The sequence below is a fragment of the Periplaneta americana genome, chromosome 6, assembly GCF_040183065.1.
Source record: "Periplaneta americana isolate PAMFEO1 chromosome 6, P.americana_PAMFEO1_priV1, whole genome shotgun sequence".
Classification (NCBI taxonomy): Eukaryota; Metazoa; Arthropoda; class Insecta; order Blattodea; family Blattidae; genus Periplaneta; species Periplaneta americana.
In genome coordinates this window covers 2044407-2068601 of record NC_091122.1, presented here as the reverse complement: position 1 = coordinate 2068601, position 24195 = coordinate 2044407, and the positions used below count along the sequence as shown (strand labels likewise).

At 36.0% G+C, this 24195-nt stretch overlaps 1 protein-coding gene across 3 annotated transcripts in view; it reads right to left on the bottom strand.

Annotated features, from left to right (window-relative positions):
- Positions 1-5948: 5948 nt before the first annotated feature.
- LOC138700892 (uncharacterized) overlaps positions 5949-24195 on the bottom strand; it is a 42476-nt gene continuing 24229 nt past the window's right edge. The window contains exons 1-3 of one of the 3 annotated variants that reach the window (XM_069827290.1): positions 18663-18820; positions 9335-9570; positions 5949-8631 (exon numbers count right to left, since the gene is read on the bottom strand). In XM_069827290.1, the coding sequence (XP_069683391.1) occupies positions 8467-8631; positions 9335-9559 (390 nt within the window). In that variant the 5' untranslated portion in view covers positions 9560-9570; positions 18663-18820 and the 3' untranslated portion in view covers positions 5949-8466. Of the gene's footprint in view, positions 8632-9334; positions 9571-18299; positions 18448-18662; positions 18821-24195 lie in introns of those variants that run through there. The other 2 variants (XM_069827292.1, XM_069827289.1) reach the window with 2 other exon arrangements.

Genomic DNA, 24195 nt, shown 5'->3' with positions numbered 1-24195 from the left:
ATATGCAGTTACACATCGCTGAATTCTGTCATGGTACTGTAGGCCTACACTTGGAGAGAATTCTGTTTGTATCTCTCTCTCTCTCTTTGAAGTTATTCGTTAATGTGGAGGCAATCATGTAGGAAAATAGAATTAATACATGTCTTCCTATCTTTTCCTTGGACTTTTTCTCTTATACAGTTTTAAATTTGAAATACCGGGGCGCAAGTAAGATTCTAACTTGGTCTGCTTATATTGCTCTGCTAGGACTAAAGTTTTTTTTTTTTTCGTAATGAAGCAATTTCGTGCCTATGTCTCGTTCCGCTAACAACTTTTTATATAGTTACTTAAGCTTCTTCAGCCAGGCCTACATAGCTACACTCTACGTGCATTTTGTAAGTAGCTGTTCACACAACTTGTAAATTAATGTTTCATATGGTACTTCTCCTAATAGTTTTATGTACTTTAATCCATTAAATCAATGCGTTTTGAGAATATAATTTTTTATTGAAACGAGGGGAATGCTTGCTTATTTCTTGTGAAGATCAGTGGCCAAGATGTTCAGCTGTAATCACATAATTGGAAGAGAGAACACCCCACTCTACAAATTGCACTTCCACGTCTTTGCCAGCTCTACAGGAAGTCTGGCAGCAAGGCAAGGTATACACACTTCATCTGCACAGCAAAAACAAATGGCGTCCTTAAGTGTCGTACACTTTCCCACTGTTACAATAAGGATACTTATGGAGAGATTTAGAACTGTGAAATAATAAGCATTTATTTTGTGATACGAGCCAGAGAGACTGGCATTGGCATTGGCATTGGCATTGGCATTGGTGGTACCAGATTGCGAAGCCTCCGCTTGTTATGTTGGCAGATTCATAATTTGTTTTTTTATATATATTTTAAGAGGTTATGTGCATTAAGTTCATCGCAACATTTCCTGAAAGAAACCACCCAGCCATCCGGGATACGTTTCTTTATTTCAGTGATTTATATCTTTATACAAAGGGGCCGTGTTAAAAACAGTTGATTCAGATCTGTGATTTCGGCATCAGGTGGCCTTGGAAAAGATTGACATAAACACCGCCATCTTAAATTTACGCTGTGACATAAATAATTTTTAACGTGTAAAAGCTGAAGTAAAAACTTCCTTATCCGTTCTCTTGTAAGGTATTTTTCTTTTTTTTACTTTTAATGAATTCTTCAGGCAAATCATCAACTTCAATACGTACATTCACTGACACTTTTACTTACAAGAACTATCTGGATTTAATTGAAATATCTCAGTTATTTATTTTCGTAGACTTAGAAGCACAGCACAAAACATTCATCGATCCGTAATTAAGCGAACAGAACAGAAGCCATTCAGCTGTCTGGTGCTAGCAGGCTATTAATATTTTAAGTATTACTTTTAATACTATGTGATACAGAAGTCAGTTGACAAATGGGAAACATTACTAATTGTAAAACTGAAGTAATTAGTGTACAAAGTAACATAATGACGTGTTCCCTCCAAAATTTCCGTAACCTGAGCAACCTTTTCCATTGTACTGTTAAGTTGGCAGTACATATTCCCCTTTTGTACCGCTAAAATTCTCCAGAATTAGTTCCTGTGTAATAAGTATGTAAAACGAAATGCAGTACATAAATTGAAGTAGGCCATGGTACAGTAAACAACAATGCTACAGAGTTTGTGTTTTGTTTATGTTTGAAGCTATTGAGATTATTTTAAGTTAAGTAAGAGTTGAAAAAGATAGCAGTATTTAACATTGTTTATTGTTTTCAGTTGTGATATTTTTATGTTCACTGAAAGTTGAAGGGATCATGTTGACTCCTGAACAGCGAGTGAAGCTACTACTGCTCGTTGTGGACAATCACAAGACAAGACGAGTTTCATCCTGACATTCCAAAACCATCATACCAAAATGTAGCCAAATTATTGCGTAAATTTAAAACAACTTTCAGTGTGCACGACAAGAAACGAATTGGTCATCCCAAATCTGCTACCGACGGACGGCATTCAATAGCCGTGATTGCGAAGATGGTGGCCAGCCCTAAAAGGTCAGTGCGCTATGTAGGTGGAGAAAGTGTATTAGAATATGATGGAACTTTGGTTCACTATTAGGGTTATGTTTAGTTATACAAACCGTTACAGGACTATCCCTAGCAATACATTACTGTCCAAATACTGAAATAGCATTTTCAAGAACTGCACACATTTGTCGTGACGTGAACTACGGTATCAGTAGATCATCTGTTCGCAGAATGTTGAAATCTGCACCTTTTCACCCCTACAAATTACAACATTTACACACAATGCAAGAAGAGGATCAACTCAAGAGGAAGATATTGCAACTGGATCACACAGCGTTTGTGTTGTGATCGATCCTCCCTTCAGCATGTTCTGTTCAGTGACGAATGCTTATTCTCTCTGGATGGGCACGCTGATACACAAAATGCACGATACTGGTCCAAAGAAAACGCAAGATGGCTGCGGGAAGCTAACAACCCTAGTGCTCCAAAAGTTATGGTGTGGTGTGGAATACTAGGTGATATGGTTGTGGGACCCTATTTCTTTTATGGAAATATAAAACACCACACATATGGGGAATTGCTGGACAGCACTGTAATAGAGTTCTTGTATGATTTGGCACTGAACAAACAGATAAGAATGCGGTTCCAAAAAGATGGGGATACGGCACATTATGCTCTAACAATTCCCCAGAAACTAAACGAGATGTTCGGTGTGCATTGGGTTGGACGAGGTGAAACTCAGTCATGGTCTCCACGGTCACCAGACCTCACACCGTTGATTTATTTCTATGGGGATTTGTGAAACAGTACGTTTTTCAGACAAAGCCTACATCTATAGGGTAATTCCGAGGGAGATAGCCATGCGGGTGAGACGGGCAACCGCTCTCATTTTTATTCTAATCATCTGTTTCGAATGAAAATCGATTTGCCGCCAGATGTTAATTAAACGAAATGATTGTTGCACCTGCGAAAACGTAAGGTTATTATTTCCGCGTTTTGTAGCCGTTCAGTGAGTTTGTGACCAAGTAATAATTTTACACCTCCTGAAATAACAATAGAAAATACTGCATTTTGTGAGTAAATTTGCTGGAAACATTATTAAAGAGGTAAGGAGTATTTAAACATTCTATCTCAACTGTATTTGTTCTCTCCACTGTTGCCAGTTTTTATTACGCGGTATGGCCATCTCTCCCGTAAAAAGAGGAGAGATGGCCAGCATTTTTCCGGGATAGATGGCCTACAATTGAGGAGTATTATTAGCCTAACTTAGATGACTTGAAACAAGGATCATCCATGTTATCCAGCACATTCCACCTGCAACACTTTTAAGCGTCACCGAAGAATGTCAGGATCGAGTGAGACACTGTCTTAAAGTAAATGGAGCAAGTTTTTAATATTTATAGTAGTGAACATACTATACAAATTGTATTTCCAATTATAATGTATTTCCTATTTGTCAACTGACTTCTGTTTCACACGATATATTTATTTAGACTTTTATTCGATAGATAATGGAGAGAAAATGGGAGTATAAGCGTACAGTGCATCAGTTATTCATAGATTTCAAAAAGGCATATGACTCGGCTAAGAGGGAAGTATTATATGATATTCTTATTGAGTTTGGTATTCCCAAGAAACTAGTTCGATTAATTAAAATGTGTCTCAGTGAAACATACAGCAGAGTCCGTATAGGCCAGTTTCTATCTGATGCGTTTCCAATTCACTGTGGGCTAAAGCAAGGAGATGCACTATCATCTTTACTTTTTAACTTCGCTCTAGAGTATACCATTAGGAAAGTCCAGGATAACAGAGAGGGTTTAGAATTGAACGGGTTACATCAGCTGCTTGTCTATGCGGATGACGTGAATATGTTAGGAGAAAATCCACAAACGATTAGGGAAAACACGGAAATTTTACTGGAAGCAAGTAAAGAGATAGGTTTGGGAGTAAATCCTGAAAAGACAAAATATGTGATTATGTCTCGTGACGAGAATATTGTACGAATTGGAAATATAAAAATTGGAAATTTATCTTTTGAAGAGGTGGAGAAGTTCAAATATTTTGGAGCAACAGTAACAAATATAAATGATACTCGGGAGGAAATTAAACGCAGAATAAATATGAGAAATGCCTGTTATTATTCGGTTGAGAAGCTTTTGTCATCTAGTCTGCTGTCAAAAAATCTTAAAGTTAGAATTTATAAAACAGTTATATCACCGGTTGTTCTGTATGGTTGTGAAACTTGGACTCTCACTTTGAGAGAGGAACAGAGATTAAGGGTGTTTGAGAATAAGATGCTTAGAAAATATTTGGGGCTAAGAGGGATGAAGTTACAGGAGAATGGAGAAAGTTACACAACGCAGAACTGCACGCATTGTATTCTTCACCTGACGTAATTAGGAACATTAAATCCAGACGTTTGAGATGGGCAGGGCATGTAGCACGTATGGGCGAATCCAGAAATGGATATAGAGTGTTAGTTGGGAGGCCGGAGGGAAAAAGACCTTTGGGGAGGCCGAGACGTAGATGGGAAGATAATATTAAAATGAATTTGAGGGAAGTGGGATATGATGGTAGAGACTGGATTAATCTTGCTCAGGATAGGGACCAATGGCGGGCTTATGTGACGGCGGCAATGAATCTGCGGGTTCCTTAAAAGCCAGTAAGTAAGTAAGTCGTAAAAATCGTGTATAGAAGTAGAGACTTAAGCTACTTCACATCACGTGACGATACCACTCCTGATAATGTCTTAAATGAACCGTGAACAGTACCTATGTGATGTCATCCACAACATGCCAAAGGAGTTGAATTGCTGAGAATCGTGTAAAACGCATAGTGATGAAGTAAGTATGTCGTTCACAGGTTTAACATTAGATCACATTATTTTAAAACGCGATGTGCTTTAGGAGTGATGTCGGTTAGTGAAGTGTTCATATCTCCATCAGTCAAATTCGAAACAAAAAGAAATACAATTCTGCCAGTTAATTGCTCCGACTTGCGTGCAAGCCCTCGATAACATCTCAAGGACATTGCGGTAGTAACAAGAAAACCCCTGGCAGATAGTCAAATGTGAACCACTAGCAACTCGCATTATCTGGTACGTCATAGTGCTTAACCCAAGAAACAGCGATTGAAATTTACGATACACAAACATAAAAGGAAAGAAGATTGCAGTACATCTTTCCGTTACTAAGAAAATAAGAATATTCATGTTATATTAGAAAAAAAAAGTGGTATACAGTTCTTACAAAGTAACATTATTGTCATGTAATGCAGTTGCAATCTGCAACGATCGCTCTCGACAAATCGCTGAAAAATTGTATTCGATAAAAGCAATGCAGAAACGACTGAAATAGCGTACAGTTCGCGCAAGAGAAAAGAAATGGAAAAGAAAAGAAAAGTAACTGGCACGAACACGCGACGACCAGGGCAAAAAGAAGCGTGGACGGACCGAAGAAAAGCCGGGTATGTCCGTGAAGCAAGAGGTCCTCCACGAGTACGGGCCGAGCTTCGAGTACTTCAAACATATTACGGGGCTTACAAGCAGAAAAGCTTCGGGCGAATTCCGGAGCTACACAGAGCTATGGAGTCTATGGGAAACATAAATTGAAAATAAAATAATAAACTTAATTAGTTATCATCCAGTCTGCTGTCAAAAAAACTGAAAGTTAGAATCTATAAAACAGTTATATTAACGGTTGTTCTTTATGGTTGTGAAACTTGGACTCACACTTTGAGAGAGGAACATAGGTTAAGGGTGTTTAAGAATAAGGTGCTTAGGTGATAGAGAATGGATTAATCTTGCTCAGGATAGGGACCAATGGCGGGCTTATGTGAGGGCGGCAATGAACCTCCGGATTCCTTAAAAGCCAGGAAGTAAGTAAGTAAGTTTCAAACGAATTACGTGGGAAATTTGAAATGAGACAAGCATAACAAAATCAATTACTTATATTAAGTACAAATCTGTACATTACAAACATGAGATTAAACAACAATATAATTTACAAAAGAATATTGGTGTATGCAGCGAAGTTGAGATTGTGGAGGCCATGCTTGACTGACCACGAATAAATCGTGTTGAACACAAGACACAGCGGAAGATGTTAGGATAGCACTGGGAGCCAGTTTACATTGGTAGCGTAATCAGGATAGCAGCTCGCAATATTCTACTGGAACAAATGCATTATAGTACCCACCCCGAGTATTCCATAGTATCGATTATATATCGTATAGTTTCGATTATTAATCAAGTATGCCATCTTAACAAAACTAAAGCATACTACAAACGTGTATCATTTAATGAAACCAACAACAATGAAAATAAGCGCATATTAGTCACCTTTCTTTTACAATGTATTATATTTTATTCAAAATAAAATTAAAGAAACAAACCAAAGCTAAACTTAAAATATTTTACCACAAATTCAATATGGTCCACGTAAAATACTAATTTTACTCAATTTATGCTGCATTTTTAGTCCTAGGAAAATACCAGTGTTTCCAAAAACACATTTTTACTAGTATATTCCGTGGACCAAAAAATTTAAATAAAAAATTATTGTAAACATTATCATGCAGATGTTTCGTTTCATTTTCTCCGTTATACAAGTGATTTCACAAAGTGCTGCGATACGGCGTTCCTGTGTTTATCATTTAATATCTTGCATTTTCCGATGACATCTCCACATGAGTGCATCTCGTTTACTTTTTCATTTCTTCAAACTCATCCCGGAATTACATGTTTCGCAGAACATACAGTACCACAATCACATAAAAAAAACTATAGAACATATCTGTATTCATGGATAAGGCAAGTAAAAACGTTCTCTTTATAATTCCATAATTTCAAATTCTAGGCTTACATTTTAAGCAGACATGAAGAATTTGATCCACTTCTTTTTGATGTTTAACTATAGCATTGGAAATTGCCGCCATGATTAAAATCAAACTAATTTACTACAATATTCGTTGGTTGGCAACATAATAAAAACGATATATATCGATAATTTAATTGATCGAAACGCTACTTCCTTTGACCTTTTTTTTTGTGGCTTTGCATATTCTTATATTTAGGGTGGGTCCTATAATGCACCTGTTCCATTCCACTGCTTTATAGGAAACAGATTAATACAGCAGTCACGTGATAGTGCAGCCATCTAGCAAGGTCCAATCCGCCGCCTCAAGCAGACTAATTTGAATTTAAAATACAAGAAGGGGGGGGGGGTCATTATGAAAATCAAACGTTGGACCTTTATCCGTGGGGGGAGGGGAGTTTAACGACCTCATCAAGTGTACTGTTGAACAAGGGTGGAATGGAGTGTTACCCCTTGCAATAAGGACGCACTCTCTGCAAGCCTTAGGTATAAAACGGGCTAACATTTCTGGGCAAATAAAATTAGCCATTACATGACAGAAAACACCAGAAAACCTCACACAAATGGGTCACCTAGAGGAATTTTCATGACCTAGAGTAAGCCAGATCGACGCCTAGGATAGGACAGAGCTTCAGACAGAGAGATTCCTGCAGCTCATTGTTGTATTACTGTGCTAGTTCTCTCCTTTAGTTCAGAACTGTGATGAGCAACTGGTCAGGAGTTAGAATGCAACCTGTAATGCGTGTCACTTCAGTTGATAACAAAGGCTTGGCAGTTTATGACTAGACTATTCAACATGGGTCAAGTGAAGAAGTCGGATTAGTGGTATGTGCTACCCTGCAGTGCTACCAACTACTTCCCAAATTGTTCACAACATAACAGTAATGTAACTTTTGCTAATGGCCCTAGTTATCCTGCTTACTCTACCAGTGCAAACGAGACTCCACAGTAAGAGATTCACACAACTGCATTCCAATGCTGAGCAGACAGAACGACCTAGAGGTAAGTACTGGCCTTGACGGAACTTTGTGCAATTCATTTGTCCTGCTTTTTCTGTCAGAAGTATCTGCGGTCTTCCGAGAAGTTGCCCTATGAAAACACCTGCAGAAGCCGTACCAAGGGCTTTGTCACATTATAGAAATCGCCCTTCGCTGGACATGGCATTGGAATGTGTGTCCAGTGTGGAACATGGCAACTAGGCACTGCACACAACGTCGCCCACATTTCTTCACGAAGTTAGCAATATGTGTTATAGGAATCTATCTTTAGCTTTGTTCAGCATGACTCAACGGAGTTCCCTGGGAATTGCCTCAGTAAAAGGTCATCAAACTGGCTCTGGCAAGTGTGCAGAGTCCAGTCCTCTATCGTGCCGTACTCCGTCCTGCAAGTGCTCGTCGCATCGCTCCATATTTCAAAACACAAAGTCAACAGCTTCCACATGAAAGATCTTGCTCGCCCACACACAAACGATGTGACTGTAACAATGACTTTGTCGAGTCACCCTCCGCCACACGTCTTTACCTCCAGAGACGCGTTTCCGCCGACACCCAACACATGAGAGAGACCAGCCTGGACGTCACATGCGGCCCGACGCGAGCAGTATGAAGTCAACCAGGTAGACCACGCCGTTTATGATGCCCAGGATGCCAGCGACGATAAACGTGCCGTCACTCGCCTTCTCCAGCAACATGCCGCCTGCCGTCACGAACAGCGCTGCGGCGGGAAGGCTGACCACCAGGCGCTGCAACATGAACGGACGTCACTTGCAGTCTGATCAGAAACGGGGCTCGATTACAACGTTCTGATCAAAAACGTGTCTTGATCATAAAGTTCTGACCAAAACGAGATTTGATCACAACATTTTGGCCAAAAACAGGGCTTAATAACAAAGTTCTGGCCAAAAACGTGTCTTGATCATAAAGTTCTGACCAAAATGAGATTTGATCACAACATTTTGGCCAAAAACAGGGCTTAATCACAAAGTTCTGGCCAAAAACGTGTCTTGATCATAAAGTTCTGACCAAAACGAGATTTGATCACAACATTTTGGCCAAAAACAGGGCTTAATCACAAAGTTCTGGCCAAAAGTGTCTTGATCATAAAGCTCTGACCAAAACGAGATTTGATCACAACATTTTGGCCAAAAACGGAGCTTGATCATAAAGTTCTAACCAAAACGACATTTGATCACAACGTTCTGGTCAAAAACGGGCCTTGATCACAACGTTCTGGCCAAAAAACGGGGCTTAATCACACTGTTTTGATCAAAAACGGGGTTTGATCACAACGTTCTGGCCAAAAAACGGGGCTTAATCACACTGTTTTGATCAAAAACGGTGCTTGATCACAACGTTCTGGCCAAAAAACGGCCTTCACCACAATGTTCTGGCCAAAAACGTGGCCTGATAACTAGGAAAGTAACTTGTTAGTATTTAACAACTCACCAGAGTTTTGTGCAACGGGCTGCCGATGATTGCGCCCAAGATCTCTATGACGCAGATCATGAGGAAGCCCACGAAGGCGCCGACCACCACGATCCACCTGGCGATCGTCATCGAGAAGGAGACCGTGCTGGACGCGAACAGCGCCACGCACACGCAGCACAGTACCAGCTCCAGCAGCTTGAGGGGGAAGGCGGGCGTGTGGAACAGCTCCATGGGGTTCGTCATCCTGCAGCCAACTACACAACGAATTCAACAACTTCGAGATGTTGGTAATGATCACTGTAGTGCAGTGGTTCACAAAGTGTGGAGCGCGACAGCCGAGAGGGGTCGTGATATAATTTGCATAATAAAGAAAACTTATTAACAAATATTTATGTTGTAGATTCAAAATATGGAGATAATTATTACAGTTGTCTGAACACTGTTTATTGATAAAATAAATAAAATAATAAAACTGGTTAGAAACCATACATGTTTCGGGGGCTATGCTCTCCCATCTTCAGTGGTTGTACCACGACTGCAACAAGAGAACGGAATGTATAAAGATCTTGAATATGCTACAAAAATATAAAATTTATAAAATACTAAGTCTGAGACAATATCGTTAAAAAGTAAAATGATCTAATGTATTGAATTGAAATTCAAGATCTTTATACATTCCATTCTCTTGTTGCAGTCGTGGTACAACCACTGAAGATGGGGGAGCATAGCCCCCGAAACATGTATGGTTTCTAACCAGTTTTATTATTTTATTTATTTTATCAATAAATAGTGTTCAGACAGCTGTAATAATTATCTCCATTATTTTTAATCTTCACTTATGAACACTGTTGTGTTTTGACCTTTTAAGTATTTAATTTATGTTGTACTTGGAATATAAACATAAACAAAGTGAATACAAAATAAAAAAAATGTTATAGTAGTAATCAAGTGAAAAATTATTAATGGGCTATGTGTGTCTTGTTCAGAAAGTAACTCCTAGAATTTTTACTCTGTATTGGAACTGATATACTGAAAACATTCCCAATTTCAAGGAGATATCTCGCTTATTTTGCATAAATACGGCGTTCCAAACGCTATCAGAAATTTAAGAGATTCTTTTGGAGGTTGAGGTATTCTTGCATTCTTTTGATTCAAAACTAGTCTAAGCTCTGGAAAGAAAAGTATAGTTTCAAAATTCCATCAGTAGGTAGGATATATTATTTCAATCTGCCTTTCCTTTATACAGGGTGATTCACTACGATTTACCGTCCCTTACGGAGCTTATTTCCGAAGACATTCTGAGCAAAAAAGGTCATATAAACATTTGCCCTAATCTCAATATTTTCAGAATTACACTAATTTGAAGTTGTTTGTAAAATACCTTTATTCTTGAGTTTTAAGGGTAAAAGAATATTACAGATAAACAATGAACTATTCAGGAGTATCATTTCTTTAATTAGCTAGCATTGTGAAGCTAAAAATATGTTGTGAATTCCATAGTTGATTCGTTTAGAATTTTTTTTCCCCCGATTTTTAAATAAAAAATTACATTTGTGCGAGATCGTGCGTATTTGCTTGTCTTCCGCACAGAACCAATACGCGGCAAGTGTGAAATACCACATTCAGTATTCCCAACCTAACACACATAACAATTTCCCTCTTCTTACCGCTTAAGCGCGACATTCATTTTACTGCTTTAGGCTTTTAACATATTATTTCTAGAGACGTTGAACATAGTAATAATTATAAATTGGAAACTTACCACTGCAATTTCACCTAAATTGCAATGTTAATTATTGTTTTTAAATATTTGCAGAAATTAAGAAAAGTCTACTACTCCACGAAACTTATTGCATTCCTGATACAAGTAACATTAAGGAAGCAGTGAAAAAATCGACAAGATTCCAGATGCCGATGTTATTACTGCAATATGTTATATAAATAATCATCATCATCATCCTTTACGAATGAGGCCTCTGTAGACCTGTTTCGGCCCCATCTAGCAGTCTTCTTAAAGGTCTTCCTGGTCGACGATGTCCTCTAGGTTTATATTGCATCATAATTTTTGGGATTCTTGAATTTTCCATTCTTCTTACATGATCTAGCCAATTGAATTTGTATCTGGTCATTAAAGAAAAAAAGACATGAACAGAATCAAAGCAACGGAAATGAAATTTTTGAGAAGGACAGCAGGATATACTCTTTTAGACCGAAAAAGGAATGACGAAATTTTAGAACAATTAGAAGTATATAAATAATATTGTTAAAATATTAAAATGAAAAATAAATCATTACATAACCTTACCGTTTGTTTTAAGTTCGCATTTATAGACTGGGGGGGAAAAAAGACAGACGTATATCACGGCCTGCTGGAGTATAGTAAACACAGAAAACATTTTATAGCAACAATGTTGAAGAAAGATATTTTGGTTTTCCGAAGATGCCGTCATTAAACAGAAACCAACATGGAGATTTCATTGCAAGTAATTAGAAATTCGTCTTTCAGGTATGTAATAAACGATCTTCGCACAAAATAATGTACGATACACGAGCGGTATGATTGTTTTCATGTTCTCGGAAATTAAAAAAGCTCAACTACGTTTCGCTTTTTCAATCTTTTCTTCGAACACGAAAACGTCAACATACCGCTCTTGTAACGTATATTACTATTTCTTACGCATTTATTAGAACATTGTTACAAATCACGCCACTCTTGTAAATTCTTAAAGACTGTACATTAGGATGCATAATTAAACTGTAAAGAATCAAGTTCCTAAAGTCAATAAGAGTGTAAGAATGATGTCAGTTTTAGTTAAAAATTGAAAAACAAAATATGTACAAAGCAATTTTAACAACACATTTATAGCTTCAGAACACTAGCCAATTAAAGAAATGACACTTCTGAATACTTCATTATCTATTTGTAATATTTTTTTTATTTTAGTTGGTTATTTAACGACGCTGTATCAACTACTAGGTTATTTAGCGTCGATGAGATTGGTGATAGCGAGATGATATTTGGCGAGATGAGGCCGAGGATTCGCCATAGATTACCTTGCATTCACATTACGGTTGGGGAAAACCTCGGAAAAAACCCAACCAGGTAATCAGCCCAAGCGGGGATCGAACCCGCGCCCGAACACAACTTCAGACCGGCAGGCAAGCGCCTTAACCGACTGAGCCACGCCGATGGCTCTATTTGTAATATTTTTTATCTTTAAAACTAAAGAAAAAATAAATTTTTACAAACAACTTCAAATTAGTGCAACTCTGAAAATATTCAGATCAGGATACATGTTTATATGACATTTTTTATTCAGAATATTTTCGGAAATAAGCTTCGGAAGTGGCGGTAAATCCTCGTGAATCACCCTGTATACAGTGCATACGCATTTATAATAAATTCAACCACCAAGACGTGGGACGGTTCCCTTGTGAGGATATTGGGAATTCAATCAATGGCTTTCCCAAAACACGGTGCGAAATGTTCCATATAATTTTCTTTTTCGGAAAGGATTCAAAAACGAACAAAATTATATTAATCTCTTCGTTTGAAATATCTCAACGAATAACCCCCTGAAATTATTGACATTAGTTACGATTCATTCTGTAAGTAATGCCACTAATTTCAGGGGGTTATTCTTTGATATATTTCAAACGAAGAGATTAATACAGTTTTGCTCTTTTTTATTTCCTTTTCAGGATAAACATTTTCTTTTCACTTTGTATTGCCTGGGAAGGATGGAGGATATTGCTTTCTGCCAAAAACACAGTGTTACTGTTATAGCGACACGTTTAATTATCTGCGCAGATTACGATGTAGTTTTGCATCGCTTTCCGTTTAACGACGAAATAGTAACAAATCGTTAAATATTGCATAGCAACGACCTGTATTATTTAGACTCTGAGAAAAGTTCGTTCCATAACGACAGAATAGCTATAGCTTTCTCGCAAACCGGCCTTGAAGCGATGTAGGTACGATTTCTGCTTGGATGTTGAGCGTTTCAATAATTTGATTCTTCGCCACTATCATTCCCAAGGGTGGGAAGTCTCAACTCCCGCCCCCTCTTGATACAGCGATAAGGAAAGCAACTGGGCGCGATCCGTTTCCTTCCTCATTGTGGTCCACGATCAGTACGATAGAGATTTCTTGCTCATGCTGCAAGACGGACTGTGAAACTCCGTGGTGACGGCAGGGCTGGATTTGCTGGAAGTGCTAATACAGGGACATCATTTTATTTTTACTTGCATTTTTATTGTACCTGCATTTCTGAATGTACCTCACTCCCACCCCTTCACTAATGTCCTTGCTCCCGTCAGACACACAAACTTACGGCCGCTGTTGCGTTCGAAGTCTTCAAGCAGTGAAGTAAACACTGCAGTGTATAGTGTGTTTCAGAAATATGGTTGCGTTTTCTATAGAAGAAAGAACCTATATTAATAATATCGTACTAAAAAATTATATTCAAGAAACGATAAATTCAATTTTTAGAGAATATGCTTCAAAATGTTTTTAATAATATGCGTACTGAATTGAAGCCTGCATTGTAATGAACGGCAACCATTTTCAGCAACTTGTTTAAAAATTCAGATTAGCTTTTTTTTGAATTGAGGTGGCTAGAAGCAAAGGAATGCTAGTGACATTTGTAATAACATGAGTTAAGTGCATCCAATGTAAGAAAAAGTATCTAAAATTTTAGTGGCAAAGGGATATTTTAATCGCATCACACATTAAAATTTAAATAAAAATTTCACCGATTTTACGAACGCTTAAATATTTAAACCCCATTTTCTCAAAAGTAACTTAAGTGCACTTACAGCCCTTTACTTATGACCCCCTTAATTTAAATGCACTCTATATTGTATGTTAACATCAATAATTAATATGCTAAATAAAGTAGACATTACATAACGAACATAGCCGCCTGAAAAGTTCAGTTTTTGAAAAAAAATGTTACTACTCCACTGTATTTTGATAAATTCCATAAAAGTGATGATCAAACTGAAAATCGTAATATCGTATTTCCCTACAACATAAATGGATACACTACTTTTCTCTCCTCCTATAGCTAGTAAAATGATTTGTTTACATATTGCACTCGTAACATCAAACTCCTGTAATGGAAGGGGGCAACAGTGTTTCCGAGTATAGCCAGGTTAATGTTAAAAATGTTGGTAAAATAAAGTGATGTCCCTGTACAACTCAGTGGTTACAAAAAATACTGACTTTATCCTTTCAAACGGATCGATATTAATGTAGGTGTTATTCATAAACCTCTGCTGGATCGTGAAACAATGTTTATTTTGACGTCTGGAATGAATTTGAGGACTCCGAAGAATAATAAACTTCCCGTTTGACAAAACAGCCTGCGGTCTTTGGAAAGGCCATAATCATAGATAGCAAAAAATTGAAATTTTACTCTTTGAAGGGGTGCAAAAATTCAAATATCTCGGAGCAACAGTAACAAATATAAATGCGTGTTATTATTCGGTTGAGAAGCTTTTATCATCCAGTCTGTTGTCAAAAAATCTGAAATATTAGAATTTATAAAAAAGTTATATTACCGGTTGTTCTGTATGGTTGTGAAACTTGGACTCTCACTTTGAGGGAAGAACAGAGGTTAACGGTGTTTGAAAATAAGGTTCTTAGGAAAATAATTTGTGCGAGATCGTGAGTATTTGCTTGCTTTCCGCACAAAACCAATACGTGGTAAGTGTGAAATACCACATTCAGTATTCCCAACATAACACACATAACAATTTCCCTCTTCTTACCGCTTAAGCGCCATATTCATTTTACTGCTTTAGGCTTTTAACATATTATTTTTAGAGACGTTTAACATAGTAATAATTATAAATTGGAAACTTACCACTGCAATTTCACCTAATTGCAATGTTAATTATTGTTTTTAAATATTTGCAAAAATTAAGTAAACTCTACAACTCCACTAAAGTTACTGCATTCGTGATGCAAGTAACATTAAGGAAGCCGTGAAAAAATTAACAAGATTCCAGATGCCGATGTTATTACTGCAATATGTTATATAAATAATTTTATTAAAATGAAAAATAAATCATTACATAACCTTAACCGTTTGTTTTAAGTTCGCATTTATAGACTGGGGGGGAGGGGGAAGACAGACGTATATCACGGCCTGCTGGAATATAGTAAAGACAGAAAACATTTTACAGCAACAATGTTGAAGATAGATATTTTTGTTTTTAAAAGTTGCCGTCATTGAACAGAAACCAACATGGAGATTTCATTGCAACTAATTAGAAATTCCTCTTTCAGGTATGTAATAAACGATCTTCGCACAAAATAATGTACGATACACGAGCGGTATGTTTTCTTTCAATTCTCGGAAATTAAAAAAGCTCAACTACGTTTCGCTTTTTCAATCTTTTTCTCGAACATGAAAACATCAACATACCGCTCTTGTAACGCACATTACTATTGGGCTAAGAGGGATGAAGTTACAGGAGAATGGAGAAAGTTACACAACACAGAACTGCACGCATTGTATTCTTCACCTGACATAATTAGGAACATTAAATCCAGACGTTTGAGATGGGCAGGGCATGTAGCACGTATGGGCGAATCCAGAAATGCATATAGAGTGTTAGTTGGAAGGCCGGAGGGAAAAAGGCCTTTGGGGAGGTCGAGACATAGATGGGAGGATAATATTAAAATGGATTTGAGGGAGGTGGGATATGACGATAGAGACTGGATTAATCTTGCTCAGGATAGGGACCAATGGCGGGCTTCTGTGAGGGCGGCAATGAACCTCCGGGTTCCTTAAAAGGCAGCAGCAGCAGCTTCGGTTCTGAAGAAAGTGAGCTATTCTGTTATTATTGTATTATTTACGTAATGTTTAATTTTATGCAAGATTCAAAAAAGTAAATTAATCTGTTATTAAATAATTACGCAAACAGAAGTGTGTAACACGTTTATTTTTCCCCGATGATTCTTCGTTAAATGTTGACGTCTCGTGGTGCCATGCATTCGGTTGCGTTACAGTCCAAGTTCATGTATTGTATTGTATTGTACTGTATTGTATTTATTAACATTCCATGGTATTCGTACATTGCTTCACAGCTAGAATATGGAACAAGTCAAAAAACTTAATACTATTATAAAGTCTTAATTTATAGTCACAGTCTAGATGAAATATATACAGACGAGATTTACAATATAGTCTACTAGTACAACACAAAGTTTTAGTATCAATTTCATGAAGTGTTATTGAATGTCATGAATTCACCTACAGAATAGAAGGCGTGAGAAATTAGGTACTTCTTTAATTTGGCCCTAAATAATTTTATGTTTTGAGTTTCATTTTTTATATCGATAGGGAGGCTATTAAAAAATTTTACTGCCATATAACGCACTCCTTTTTGATAGCACGATAGACTTGCCGATGGAGTATGAAAGTCATTTTTGACGTGTATTTATGCTATGAACTGTTGAATTAGTTACAAAGTTTTCACGATTACATACGAGGAAGACTATTAATGAAAAAATATACTGACAAGTCATGGGCATTATTTGTAGTTTTTTTTAAATAGTCCTACACTATTCCTTATTCCTTTGTTTATTTTTATTCATTTATTATTTATTTGGGCCTATTTATTCATTTGTTTATTTTTATTATAATTTATTTATTCATTTGTATTTGTTTATTAATTGCTATTTATTTATTTATTTATTGGCTTTTTTATTCCTGTTTATTTATTTGCTTATTTATTTTAATTGTTATTTATTTGTTTACTTTTTATTTATTTGCGTCTTTATTCTTTATTGATTTTATTTTTTGTTTCTTTATTTTATTCACTATTTATTTAATTGCTTATTTTTTATTTCTTTGTTAATTAATTTATTCATTTATTTGTTTTTATCTATTTGTTTATCAATTGTTAGTTGTTTATTATTTATTTATTTGCTTTTTTCGTATATTTGTTTACTTATTTATTTTTTATTTATTTATTTGCTTCTCATTTATTTATTTAGTTCTACCCGTCTTCCAGTGTACAACAGTAAGAGTGAAGACAGCAAATAAGATATAGGGTGAGTACTATCATATATTGGGTTCGTATTCATTTATTAACACTTTCTCTGCCCGCAAAGATAATGTCCATTTAATTATACGATGCTAAGGGGGTGGGGGCAAGTCACCCCTAGGCCCAGTATTATACGTCCACGACAGCTCTTCTCTGCCTATTATGCATAAACCATCAAAAGCTGACACGATACCTAACACAGATCACAGATACGAATGTCAATCCTAAAACCGCATATCCTTTTGTGAGCGCAAAAACGGCATAAGCGAGTCAACGGCATATTATGGTTAATTACGGAGTTTCCGTATATTATAGCCTATTACAAATAGGAATGACGTTATTAGCTTCATTCAGTTACACCCCTTGAGAAGAGGTAATTTCTCTTACCCCAACGTAATGAGAATCTGCACACGAAATAATACAAGTAGTGCATACGTAACAATTTATGAAAATCTGCCACTCAAGAATGAAGTAGTTTTGTCTAGCCACATTGTGCACCGCGACACACAGGCCTGAATTATTCCCATGTTGTGTTGGAGAGCTCCAAGGTCTGCGCAGAGAGACCTTGGCCGAGACGCACCACGCATTCCGCACCAATGATTCTGTGTAAATCCCCTCATAACAAGTTTATCACCATCATCATCATTGCAAGAAGTCATCGGAGTAGCTTCGGCACTAGTGCGGAGTTACGCTGGGCGTGGGTTCGATTCCGGCTTGGGTTTTTTTTCCCCGTAAGGCGAATGTTAGGCAATCTATGTCGAATCCTTGGCCTCTACTCGCTATCTCTAATTCAATCGACGCTAAATAACCTAGTACTTGATAGAGCGTCGTCGAATTATAGGAAAACATAAATAAAAACATGATCTGACACCGATTTAACATTATCTATAAACATGACTGTATCTACACATTCATAGAGTACCGTAGTTCGAAACTAAATTCATTCATTGTTTCGTCACATGAGAACATTATTATCCATTGTGTTAATTTCATCGGTGTTCATTCGTAATTGACTGATTTATGTTTGCGAAGAATTAAAAAAACTGTAGTTGTAATATTCGGGAGAAGAATGCTCTGGGAAGTTTGAAATGTAATGTAATGATCGTGAGGAAGGAAACACACGTTACACTATCTTATGCAAGCGTCCGCACAAATGCCGGAAAGAGCCTCAAAATGGCAACACAAATACTATTCACACGCATCTATTCACTCAGAATACAGTGCTTGACAACTCGTAGAAATGCTGCAGAATGTCAGTTCGTCTTAATACACATAATTACTGTACCTGTCGAACCTGTACCAGACCAGCACAGCAATCCTCGTCCGCTGGAAGCTCCGAATAGACTCGCTTCGCACACGTTTTCCTTGTTGCCTTCCTCTGATAGAACTCTTGACGTCACCGCTCCGCTATGGCTGGCGGCAACACTTTCCTCCTTCAGTCAAATTGACCACGACCGTCTTTCTCATATTTTTAAATTGAAAAACACAGATTTCTAGTGCACGTTTTTACCTGCACCAGGCACGGGCAATAAGTGTCTTCATGAACGAAGTTTATCTTCACGGTTTAGAGGTGTCCACGACAGATTACGAAAAATATAAATTATATAAATCAGCGGTGGCGAAAATGTAATCGTGTGCCGAGCCACTGTGTAACCAGCGAATAGGGATGATAAAGAATGGACACTGAGCGAATTGTCCTGTGTTAATAATAATAATAATAATAATAATAATAATAATAATAATAATAATAATAATAATAATCCACATATATTAATGTTGTCTAATATCTGAGTGATATCTTCTGCCCCGAACTCTTCTCCCGTTCACCATTCCTTCCAGTGCATCCTTCAGTAGGCAGTTTCTTCTCAGCCAGTGACCCAGCCAATTCCTTTTCCTCTTCCTGATCAGTTTCAGCATCATTCTTTCTTCACCCACTCTTTCCAACACAGCTTCATTTCTTATTCTGTCTGTCCATTTCACACGCTCCATTCTTCTCGATATCCACATTTCAAATGCTTCTAGTCATTTCTCTTCACTTGGTCGTAATGTCCATGTTTCTGTCCCATACAATGCCACACTCCATACAAAGCATTTCACTAGTCTCTTCCTTAGTTATTTTTCCACAGGTTCGCATTAGATGCTCCTTTTTCTATTAAAAGCTTCCTTGGCCATTGTTATCCTCCTTTTGACTTCCTGGCAGCAGCTCTTGTTACTGCTTATAGTACACCCCAAGTATTTGAAGCTGTTCATTTGTCTCATTTAGAATTCGTATGTTTACCAGCGAATAGGGATGATAAAGAATGGACACTGAGTGAATTTTCCTGTGTTTTGTTTCTCTGTGCGCCAGCGTTTAGTTCCACTTTCAAGCGCTAGAGGTTAGTGTAAACGAGCATACGCTAAGATAATAATTGAGAATAGAGTTGAGACACAGGATTCAAACATCGCCTACCTTATTGCATAATCCAGTAACGCTTTGCTTCAAATAAATTCAAGTTAACAGCTTTTCCTTATTTCTCAGTGACAAACTAGTTGTAATAATAATATTTTATATTTCAGATATAATACATTATATTATAAAATAATATAATACATTATAAAATTAAGTATCTAATTCGTTTAATATTTGTATATAATATAATATAGGTATATGGTTTTACTTCTCGTAAGAGTTTTGTTTTTCCATTTTCAGCGCTATCAAATCATTACATATTTTAATTGTTGTTGGGGTCAACGTCTCAACTCTCATTACAAAGGAACTCTAGAGTCTATACATTACAGTTAATGACGGATTTATTATTTTATGGATCCAATTTATTTTATTTGAGTACATAATGTACCTAGATGTATTAATTATATGTGTTATATTTCCGCTGTGTCGACTGCTAGCTGGTGTGATGTCAGCGCCAACTCTAGGGAGAAAGCAGAATCTCACGCTCTAGCTGGCTTGAAGGTCATTGAAATCAGTCCGGCTACATCAAAGGTACCGACGCGAAGTGTCCATTCTTTACAATCCCTATTCGCTGGTGTAACCTGCAACGTGCATAGCACCTGTGGAGGGAGGCGGACACCCGAAGGGAAAGTAAAGCAACTGTCTGACTTATTAACGAATTTTCATTTTCCTTACGTCAAGCACTTAAATATAATTTTATACAGTACAAGGCTACAAACTAATGTTTAGTACGTGTAACGAAGAAAGAAATGAACAATAAATGAACAATATCACAACCTAAAATTGACTGTCTTCAGAATGTGTCTGCGACAAAGTTTCAAAATCAGGAACTATGTCACTTACTGCCAGTCGTAGTTGATCACGAAGGTATTTGTCTGTCAGTCGTGATCTAAATTTGCTTTTTACCACTTTAATTGTTGAAAATAGTTTTTCACAAACGTAAGTTATAGCGAACATGGCTTCAACAGAGCAAGCGAAAGAACGACGTTTCGGATATTTATTTTTTGGTCAAGATTTGAAAGTTCAACATTTGTCAAGTCCTTACATCTAGCTTTCATTTAACATCACATTGTAAATCAGTGAGTTTAAATTGAAGAGCTAACCACATTATTCGTACATCTGCTGAAAGGATCGACGTACAGAGATGATGATGATGATGATGATGATGATAACACTTAACCTTTTAATGTTTCATCAGTAACATGTAGTATAATGCCGTTTTATGTTATACAACCGTTTTCCTCGTAATACTTTGTGAACAAATCATACATTTAATATTCTCATCATATTGACAGCAAAAAAATGCGTCCATGGTTTCGTACATGGTTTCGAGAGAGACATATGCCACTCGCAGGTCAGAGACAAATACAAATGGAACGGAGTTTGACTCCAGTGAGTGAGAGGGTGGGGGTTGGAGAAGGTTAGAAGCAAGCAAAAATGCACAGCTATCACTGCGAGCCACAATGTCTCGCGAGTCAAGTTCTCGCCACGGCTGAATTATAAATGAACGCCTGGCGCTGTAGTCAGCTTGCAAAGCTCTCGCGGTGTATCACAGGGTCGGTTTATCGAATATTCGAGTTGTTTCTCATTCTTTGTGGGTGGACGGCAAAGACAGACCACATTGAGCCATGCAGGAGTTACAAGATGCGTTTATCATCGTGTAGACCAGGGCTGGGCACCGGGAGCGAATCCAGACTCTAAACGGGAACGCTTAATATTCATCCGTCACAGAATCAACGCTGCGCGGTGTTCGGCGGAGAAGAAAGGGGTTGAATTTTGTGCGAGATCGTGCGTATTTGCTTGGTTTCCGCACAAAACCAATCCGTGGAAAGTCTAAAATTCCACATTCAGTATTCCCAACCTAACACACACAACAATTTCCTCTTCTTACCGCTTAAGAGACACATTAATTTTACTGCTTTAGGCTTTTAACATATTATTTTTAGAGGCGTTTAACATAGTAATAATTATAAATTGGAAACTTACCACTGCAATTTCACCTAAATTGCACTGTTAATTATTGTTTTTAAATATTTGCAAAAATTAAGTAAACTCTACAACTCCACTAAAGTTACTCTATTCGTGATGCAAGTAACATTAAGGAAGCCGTGAAAAAATCAACAAGATTCCAGACTCATCATAGACTGGGGGAAAAAAAGATAGACGTACAGTATATCACGGCCTGCTGGAGTATAGTAAACACAGAAAACATTTTAAAGCAACAATGTTGAAGATAGATATTTTTGTTTTTCAAATGTGCCGTCATTGAACAGAAACCAAGATGGAGATTTCATTGCAACTAATTAGAAATTCCTCTTTCAGGTATGTAATAAACCATCTTCGCACAACTACGTTTCGCTTTTCAAACTTTTCCTCGAACATGAAAACATCAACATACCGCTCTTGTAACGCATATTACTATTATTCAACAACTTTTTTTTCCTGTAAAATGATGCTGATCTTCTAAATTGATTCCAATACTAAAAGTTGACAAAAGTCATTTCATTTTCAATTATATAGAGTTTGAAAATACTAGTGTTATGTTGTGTGATTAAAATTATAATTTGAAATAATTTAAACACATAACTGGTAATTATTCTGTTATATTTACTAATATGCCACTTCATAAATATAATGTTCTTCATCCTTGGAACAAGCGTTACTGCAAACTGCCGTAATTCATGCAGAAAAAAAACGCTGAGCGGAATTGCGTACTCTATGACCCGTCCTGCTTTCAGCGGTATTCTCTCTTTCTTTTTATCAAATTTGTTTTCAAGTCTCCCACACTTTGCGTGTCGTTCGCGAAAAATTCATGACAAAATGACTGTCCTAAATCAGTCACATTTACCATAAAATCTGCACATGCTTACTTATTGGTGAATCTCAGTCATTCTTCGAGTTTATCGCTAATAAAAGAAAAACAGCCTCGCCTTGCTCGTTGGAGATGCGTGGCGACACGGTCCCAATTCGAGTGCGTCTGAGTTCCTTTTGGAAGAAATCATAACTGCAAAGTCAGTAGCTCAGGAAGGGGCGGTGAGTAGCAGGATAGCATCGAACTGGACTCTGGAGGGCTGCAGATCACACTAACAGTAAACAAATATTTCTGAAAAAGGCTTTTTCATTGGAACACCTAGTTTGCCCGGGATAGCTGCTAAGCAATGGAGAAAAAGTAATAAATGAATTAAATGTCTTAGCTGCTACAATACAATATACAATTATGTGAACATAAAACTTTTTAAAAAGAATATCTGGATTAAATAAATTATTAATCAGTTCCTTTTATGAAATTAAATTTTACTTATTTACTAATTAACTTATTTATGTATTTTATTAACTTATTTATTTACTTGTTTATTTACTTATTTGTTTATTAATTTATTTACGTATTTGTTTACTTATTTACTTCTTTATTTATTTATTTACATACATATTTAATTACTTAATTATTTATTTATTTATTTACGTATTTATTTACTTATTTATTTACTTATTTATTTACGTAGTTATTTACTTATTTACTTGTTTAATTACTTATTTATTTACATACTTAATTGCTTATTTATTTACGTATTTATTTACTTATTTACTTGTTTATTTACTTATTTATTTATTTACATACTTAATTACTTATTTACTTATTTATTTACTTATTTACTTCTTTACTTGTTTACTTATTTATTTATTTATTTACATACTTATTTAATTACTTATTTATTTATTTACTTATTTACGTATTTATTTACTTATTTACTTGTTTATTTACTTATTTATTTATTTACATACTTAATTACTTATTTACTTATTTATTTACTTATTTACTTCTTTACTTATTTACTTGTTTATTTACTTGTTTATTTATTTATTTATTTACATACTTATTTAATTACTTATTTACTTATTTATTTACGTATTTATTTACTTATTTACTTGTTTATTTACTTATTTATTTATTTACTTATTTACTTGTTTATTTACTTATTTATTTATTTAGATACTTAATTACTTATTTACTTATTTATTTACTTGTTTATTTACTTGTTTATTTATTTATTTATTTATTTACATACTTATTTACGTATTTATTTACTTATTCACTTGTTTATTTACTTATTTATTTATTTGTTTATTTATTTATTTACATACTTATTTAATTACTTATTTATTTATTTACTTATTTATTTACGTATTTATTTACTTATTTACTTGTTTATTTACTTATTTATTTATTTACGTATTTTTATTTATTTATTTATTTATTTACGTATTTATTTATTTACACACTTATTTAATTACTTATTTATTTATTTAAATATTTTTTTACGTATTTATTTACTTATTTACTTGTTTGTTTACTTATTTGTTTACGTAT